Source organism: Nelumbo lutea, chromosome 1 (genome assembly GCF_056320005.1).
Source record: "Nelumbo lutea isolate HS-2025 chromosome 1, American lotus-T2T, whole genome shotgun sequence".
NCBI lineage: Eukaryota > Viridiplantae > Streptophyta > Magnoliopsida > Proteales > Nelumbonaceae > Nelumbo > Nelumbo lutea.
Window position 1 is genome coordinate 192472747 of NC_142684.1, and position 8421 is coordinate 192481167.

General features: G+C 38.6%; 1 protein-coding gene across 1 annotated transcript; it reads left to right on the forward strand.

The window, feature by feature from the left end:
- The first annotated feature begins 861 nt into the window (after positions 1–861).
- Positions 862–3808, forward strand: LOC148880079 (protein HOTHEAD-like). The gene is made up of 5 exons (XM_088961900.1): positions 862–1140; positions 1467–2111; positions 2434–2822; positions 2937–3502; positions 3590–3808. Exons 1-5 carry the CDS (start codon positions 1056–1058, stop codon positions 3642–3644), a joined length of 1740 nt encoding a protein of 579 aa, XP_088818026.1. The 5' UTR covers positions 862–1055; the 3' UTR covers positions 3645–3808.
- Positions 3809–8421: the final 4613 nt, after the last annotated feature.

An 8421-nucleotide genomic window follows, 5' to 3' on the forward strand; every position in this document is an offset into this window, starting at 1 on the left:
ACTGCATCTTTAAATTCTCTATTTTTGGTTTTTATAAAATTTGTATTTTTTTTTTCTGTAGAAAACCAAACTCAATAATAATTGTATGGATATTTTTGACATTTTTATGTCTCCTTTTAGAAAGAATTCTAACAAAAGGGGTCCACTTGCAAATTGCAACTGTATTAGGAAGTTAGTTTGGAAGAGGTGATTACAATTACCAAACTTTAAAAGGATTTTATCCTTTATTTTATTTACTAAGAACTCCACCCCTTTGAATTTTGATGGATTCTCCCACTTCCAGCTGTATAAATCAATAAAGATCTGGTTGTTTAATTATGTGATGAATGAATGCCCAATTGCCCATATATTTTATGATCCAATTAAAATTGGCCATATCCAATTAATCCAAGGAATCCTCTGCACTTTCTCTTCGTTGGTCACTGAATTAGATGAAAAACCCAATTAACAATCCTTGAATTTAAAGTGTCTACCTATCATTGGGATTCGGGAGTTGAACTACCAACTACAGATGTAGCTGGATTTCATAAACTAAATCAATGTTCATCCTTTTAAAAGCTTTCGTGTTTTGGTTGGGATTGGGATGTCTGAGATTCTGAGTCAAAGTGCAATGCAAAGTGTCTACTTATTATGGCATCCTCGAGCTGTTGGTATTAATTGCAGTAGCTAGCTAGCTTAACGTGTGCCTAACAAGCACCTGTTAATGGAATATGGAATGCACCCTAGGTCGATCCCCAATTAAAATCGGCCTACCATTAACGCAAACATTCAAGGCAGTAGATGGTGTTTGGTGTAGCAAATTAATACCCAACTGTCTCTTTTACTCATTTAATGCGTAAAAAATGGGATCCATGTGTTATCCAATCAGTTAATTATTGAGTCGTATCAGACTATCAGATATATTCTTTGACTGTTAATGGCAGGTAGGGAGAGTTTTACTTTATATATATCTACTAGTTAGAATTGGTTTGTACAGAAAGAAAAAATTGATTGAGCTTTGAAGAAGAATTAATTTAAGTTGGAATTGGAACCTCAGTGCGACTGATCAGATAACTATGGGATTTGGGTTCTGGCAGAGACATATTGTTGCCGTTCTTGCCGGCATTTTCTTCTTTCATGGCTTCTGCAACTCACAACAAGGTACCGATCTCCAGCCATTTTAATTTGTTGTTTCTTTCTTCACTACTCTAAATGTTGATCTTAATTTCCGTGTCGTCGATCAACTCTGTCAGGCTTTGATTTGGTTTCTGATAGCAGTGTTGATGCTCAATGGAACTGAAGCCTGTTAGACTGATATGAAATTAATTAGTTACTGTTTCTACCGCACATTAATTTCAGCCGGTGATTAATTAATGGATTTTAAATCCTCTTAAATCTTAATTAAGAAACCAAACAATGGTTTATTAATTAAGATATAGATGAACTAATAAGTTTCGTGTGTGTTATGACAAACCTCCATGAAACAGACGACCCAGATTACAGCTTCGTCCAGCAAGCAACGTCAGCCCCCATCATATCATACTACGACTACATCATAGTGGGAGGAGGAACTTCGGGCTGTCCGCTGGCGGCCACCCTCTCCCAGAACTCAAGTGTGCTGTTAATTGAAAGAGGAGGTTCTCCTTATGGGAACCAAAACATCAGCAACTTAGCTTCCTTTGCACGTACACTGTCGGACTACTCACCATGGTCGCCGGCACAACATTTCATGTCCGAGGACGGTGTCCCCAATGCGCGTGCGCGGGTCTTGGGCGGAGGAAGCTGCTTGAATGCCGGATTCTACACACGAGCATGCACAGACTACGTGAAGGAAGCCGGTTGGGATGGTAATCTTGTAAACCAGTCCTACCAATGGGTGGAGAAGGTGGTGGCGTTCGAACCGCCGATGTTGCAGTGGCAATCGGCGGTTAGAGATGGACTGCTTGAAGCTGGAATCACACCTTACAATGGATTCACATACGATCACATGTACGGGACCAAGGTAGGTGGAACCATCTTCGACCGGCAGGGACATCGGCACTCGGCTGCCGATTTGCTCAAGTATGCCAACCCCAAAGGCCTCACTGTTCTTCTAAGCGCCACCGTCCACAGGGTCTTGTTTAAGATCAAAGGCAAGCATTAATTAATATCTGAACCAAACCATCTCTGGGCTCTGGCGGTCTGGGCAGTAAGAACTAAGAAGCAGCTGCTGTATTAATTAAGCTTGAATAGTATTATTTTTAAATAGAAATATAAATATATATAGCTTGCATGCATGGCATCATGCACCATGTATGATGTACGTAATAGGCTTCTCCTTAATGCATGCATGCATGACATGACATGGCACGACATGACATGAATGGTAACTGCAGTGCAGGTGAGTCTTTTATTAGTTTTAAATTGGTTAATTTCCGTAATATATATTTTAATTTAATTGAATTAAATTTACAGGAGAAGCAAGACCAACAGCCCATGGTGTGATGTTCAGAGATGCGGCGGGAGTGATGCACAGAGCATACCTGAATAAGGGCTCAAAGAATGAGATAATCCTATCAGCCGGTGCACTGGGCAGCCCTCAGCTACTGATGCTTAGCGGGGTGGGACCAGCTGAGCACCTTAGGTCCCACAACATCACTGTGGTGGTGGACCAGCCCATGGTGGGCCAAGGAATGTCAGACAACCCCATGAACGCCATCTACGTCCCCTCGCCTAACCCTGTTGAGGTCTCCCTCATTCAAGTGGTCGGCATTACCCAGTTGGGAACCTACATCGAAGCGTCTAGTGGTTCCAACTTCGCTTCTCAGTCCCCTCCAAGAAACTTTGGAATGTTTTCACCTCAGGTATATGTATGATCAGTATATATCAATTAATTAACCTTTCATAATGGATTTAATTTCCATCATTAATTAATTAATTAATTTTGGTAATAATCTTCATTAATAATAATATTGCAGATTGGTCAGCTCTCTGTTGTGCCTCCCAAGCAGAGAACTCCAGAAGCCATAGCCAAAGCAGTGGAAGCCATGAACGCTCTTCCGGATGAAGCTTTCAGAGGGGGATTCCTCCTTGAGAAAATCATGGGTCCTATCTCAACTGGTCATCTTGAGCTTCGGAATAGGAACCCATATGACAACCCTTCAGTTACCTTCAACTACTTCAAGGACCCCGAGGACCTAAGGAGGTGTGTTGATGGCATAAATATCATCAAGAAGGTGATTGAAGGCAAAGCATTCTCCAAGTTTAGGTACCCATACATCTCTCTGGAAGCCCTTATCAACATGACGACCAATTTTCCGGTGAACTTGCTGCCCCGGCACGACAATGATTCTACATCCATGGAGCAGTTTTGCAAGGACACAGTGATGACCATATGGCACTATCATGGGGGCTGCCAGGTTGGTAGGGTGGTGGATCAGGATTATAGGGTTCTCGGTGTGGATGCTCTTCGGGTCATCGACGGTTCCACCTTCAATTACTCTCCCGGTACCAATCCTCAGGCCACTGTTATGATGCTTGGAAGGTAACCACATCATCATCATCATCATCATGGCACACTCCTCACTGCTATATTAATATTGATTAATTAATACTCAATTTGGTAATACAGGTACATGGGTGTGAGGATTCTAAACGAGAGGCTTGCAACGGAAGGATCCAAGTAAAAAAGAAAATGTAATGGAATAATTTTATTGGTGCTATTAATGGATCTTTGGGTGTGTTTGGGTGAGATGTAACGGAATAATTTGAAGAAGCTCTTCTACAATCTTTCAAAGTATTGAGTTACTCAACTGATACTGGTAATAAAAGATGGGCCATTTAACATTAATTGTCGATCCACTGAGTAGTGTTTGTTACTTGCTTTCTTTCTTTAATGGGTACATTCGGAAAATGGTCGAGTTTGTTATTACTGACTCCATATTTCTTGGATCTTGCATGTTGTTACTTGTTACCGTCTCCCCATTGTTTAGTCATGTGGATTCTTCACTTTAAAAGGGAGAACTTTTCAATATGATTTTTTAAATAGGGTTGCAAATGGATCGAGTTCTGGGATTTGTGTCCCGATTAATAATTGGGTCTGGAATCAGGATTGCCTGATCCTTGTTGCCGAACCAATTATATAGTTAATAATTCATGGAGGTCACTCCTCTTTTTTTTTGTTATATTTTTATCTAGGGTAATCTTCTGTATAAGATAACTTTGGTTAAAACTTTTCTTTTCATTTTGGTTAAAAACATTTCTTTTATCATGGATAAACAGTTTAATATTTTAGTATCATTTTTATTATCAAAATGAAGTTCTAAGTTATTATTATTACAAGTAATATCCCGATTAATAATTGGTTCAGTTCGGATTTATCTTTTAAAACTGATTAGTGAACGATTTGAGACTGGTCCACCCTGTTCCAAAAGATCCAACCCATTAACAGTTTTAGTTCTGAAAAATGTTAGCTAGTCGTAGATTTGTCCTATTTCATGGCTAATAGTTTGGAATGGCAAGTGCACTAGCCTCATTCCTTTACTTAGGCCTTAGGGTGGATTGAGCCTGACCGATTGGTAGTACTGGTTTTTGGGTGAATTAAGGGTGCAACTCGGGCAGGTTGGGCCAGGTTTAAGTTCAATCCAGGCCTTACCCTAAGAATTGCATCTAAGGCTCAGTTTGGAAAGAGTACAAATGCATATTTGTAGAGTGTAAAACCTTATATTTTGTATTATTTTGTATGTATTTACACTCTATATATTTGCTTTTGGATTTGGGTGCAGGTTGGGTTCAAGTTGATCAATCAGCTCACACAAAAATTTGCCATAAATGTATACAAAAATTTGCCATATTATATATACATGTATGCAAAACCAATTTAAAAGGGCTAGGCCGAGGCCCAGCTTAAAAATTTAAAAGTCCAATTTTTTGTACCCAAACCCATCCCAAATATTGGAACTCCAAAACCAATTTGTGTAAAATTGTAGGTTTGATCAGTCCATGTTCAGGTTAGACCCGCCCAAGTTGCACCCCTGGCTGAATCATATTGAGATCCAATCTGTTGTTTTCGGAAGCTTAGTGAAACCATGCATACTTGGAGGTTGGGTCTAGTGAGGTGCGGGATAGTGTTATGCATTTATGTACATCAAGGCTACTCCATATTTTGTATAATTAATTAATTTAATTATTTATTGATTGATATTAATTATTTTTTTATTGGATTCTTAGCATAACATGACATGTGTAACATGTGACAAGTCGTCCTAAATGTTCTTTTTTTAAGAAAGCCCGTAGGTACTGGCAAAAAGTTGACTCAACCTGCAAATCTGACCAAACCTAACCTGAAAAAACAGGGTTAGGGTCTCATATTTAACCACCTGAATGTGAAAATAACCCAACCCGACCCAATTCGAAAAAAACTGGGTTGGGTTGGGTTGGGTCATGGGTCAACCCACCGATTGGATTGTCAAGTCTAATTGGGATTATTTATGCATTGTTAGAAGTTTCCACTCTTTAATTTTTTCTATTTAGTCTTTACTTTTTATTGTTTACTCTTTAAATTGTTAAATGTTCAAGTTTTTTATTTTATATTTAGAATTTTAAGGTTAATTCTTTTAATTTTGACATTTTTCATGTAATTTTTCTTTATTTTTTTAAATTTCAATTATTTTTTGGGATGACCCAAATTGACCCACGGGTCAACCCTAACCCGAACATTTAGGGTTAGAGTCTAGCATGTGACAACCCAACCCGAAATTCAACCCAAAGTACCTTGACCCAACCTGAACCCGACCCACCCAACCCAATTGTCAAGTCTACCCGTAGGCAAATCATTCATTGCACCATATTAACATTTAGTACCAGGTTTTAAGAACATTGGTACCAGCCCCCATGTTATACTTGGAGATGAATTACAACCATACTTGCCAAAGTGTGAATCACATTATTCAGTCCAAACACACACAAGAAAGCATAGTTGAGGCATAATGGCCTAAAAGGGGTGAGGCAAAAGCCTCAAGACGTTGCAAGGCATGCCTCAAAGTTTAGGGAAAAAAATTAAGTTTGTAAATTGATGAAAGTAACATATAATTTGCCAAATTAATTGATTAGTTTAAGAAAAAAGTAATCAACTACCAATTATAAACATTTTACATTTCATGTAATAAACCATTTTAGAAGAAAGGAAACAATTTTAGAAGAAGAAAATTATTATTAAATTTAAAATAATAAGAAAATTCTCACTTGATTTATCAAAAAGAAACTAAGAACTTGATTAGTCTTTCTTTGCATTGAACTCTCTTAAACACTAAGAAAAACTAATAGAATTTGATATTTGGTTTTTCCTTTTTTTTACTTTTTTATTTGGCTTATAATTGTTGAAGTCTTTTTTTTATATGTTTAAATTAAAAAGTATTTTTTACATTAAATCACCAAGAAATCATTCATACTTGAGGCTTTATCCTTTTTATGGCTCAAACTATGCCTCATGCTTTGAGGTTTGAGGCTTACACCTCATTTTGACAAAGGCTTAAGCCTCACATCAAAGTTGTGAGGCTTAAGCATTGAAGCAAAATTCATGTGCCTTGCTTCAAAGCGTGTATACCTCACACCTCAAGACTTAAGCCTTTTAAAACAATGGCCCCCATGGTGAGTATTGTGTAAGTACTTGAAAAGTTTTTTGACACCTATCCTTTAAAATACCCCAAACTCACCCTTACAAAAGGATTAAAAACAACTTTTGATGCAGTTATCAGAACATTTATTAAGTGCTCATTGAAAGTACCTACAATGTCATGCTACTTAGATCTGGACTCGACCTGTATATAGAAGAAGAAGGAGATGATAGAATGTTGGAAAGAGCGCAGAAGAGATATGTCATCTGCCACAGCAGTGTATAAACACCAAGGCATGTTCAAAAATCAAACTAGCACCTGATAAGATAAATATTAGTTCTGTGGATCTCCTATGTGAGCATGAGAGAGTTTCTCGAGTCATCATTAAAACCACCCTAATAGCAACATGCCGATAAGTTGGTTGGTAAGGTCTCCTGCTGATAGTAGAACTTAGGATCGAATCCCGCCTGCACCTGTGTTTAGGGGGCATCCCATTGCGTGAAGACCCTTGGATAAAAATAAATAAATAAATAAATAACATCCCCATTGTGTGTCTACCAATTTGAAATGAATGGACCTAGCAAACAAGAGAAGACCATGGTAGCATCCATTGCCATTGAATTGGGATGTCTGAATTGTTATCTAATGTGTGATGGTATCCATCGAATTAGGAGTGTTAGCGACCGCCCAATGGATTGGATTATAAAGGCTGTCAATGGACCAGGTTATGGTCCAATTCGACTGAATCTAATATACGTCCTATGAAACTTTGAATGGTAAGAAAATGCCGGCGTGCTGGACAGAGCAGTTTCACACTTTCACTGGACTAAGATTAATACACTTCTATCATCTTTTGCTTTTGTCTAGTATTCTCATCTCATCTAATCTAAGCTGCTCATATGCTAGCATATAGCCTGTAAAGGGCAACTAGTAATCAACAAACAAGCAGCCAGACATGTACAGTTTACTATATATCAATGATATCGATTGCTTTTATTAAAAAAAAAAAATTATGCTTCTTAAGCACGGTCCTAATGGATGGGATCACGGGATTGTAACCCATCCAATCCCAACTAATTGAAAACTCCCTCGAATTTTTGTTGATTTCGCTGATAGATTTTTTATATCACTTTCCCGAAGTTAGATTGGCTACCTGGTGGTGGTGGATGTAATCCTGTCTTTTTTTTTTTTTTTTTTTAACTACGGCATTCTCTAGATTTGTCGCTCAAATTGCGCCAACCATATTCTTTTTTCTCTCTACTGGTGGATGTAATTCTGTCGAACACCTCATCTGCCCTTTGTTCCACGCGGGCTTTATTCCCAGAGGTTTCCACAATAGATGGGGTTACCTTAGTCCAATTAGGCGGAGCAGGAAAACCATCATAAGAGGGAGGTCTTAGTAGGAATTTTCTTTCCAGTGACCTCTGATTCCCATTAATGGGGAGATGGAAGATCTCTGCTCAAAACAAGATATACATAAAACAAAAACAAAAATCACCTCTCCAACACCTACGCCATAACCTGGGTACACAAGATTAACTAACATGTGTCTGATGGACCGATATAGCAAGAAAAATAGGGTTCAACTGAAGGTGGCCCAACGCCTATTTGGAGGGAAAATCACCTCTGACTGCATCTGATGTCGTCGTTTGTATCATGTAGAAGGGCTTCAGTGGCTAGACACTGACTAATAGCAGATACTTTTCTTCAGACTTCGAGCTTCCACCACACATTGGCCGGACATCTGAACTCGATCGTTGATACCAGAAGGAAGCCAGGCCATTGACCTGAGGCTATCGGTGAACTGCGACAGTGAAGGAGAGCTAACGATGACCAGTAATAAGGGAGA

Coding starts and splice junctions, on each gene's coding strand:
- LOC148880079 (XM_088961900.1), top strand. CDS start 1,056: ATGGGATTTGGGTTCTGGCAGAGACATATTGTTGCCGTTCTTGCCGGC. Junction 2,112..2,433: donor GGTCTTGTTTAAGATCAAAG/GCAAGCATTAAT, acceptor TTAAATTTACAG/GAGAAGCAAGACCAACAGCC. Junction 3,503..3,589: donor ACTGTTATGATGCTTGGAAG/GTAACCACATCA, acceptor TTGGTAATACAG/GTACATGGGTGTGAGGATTC.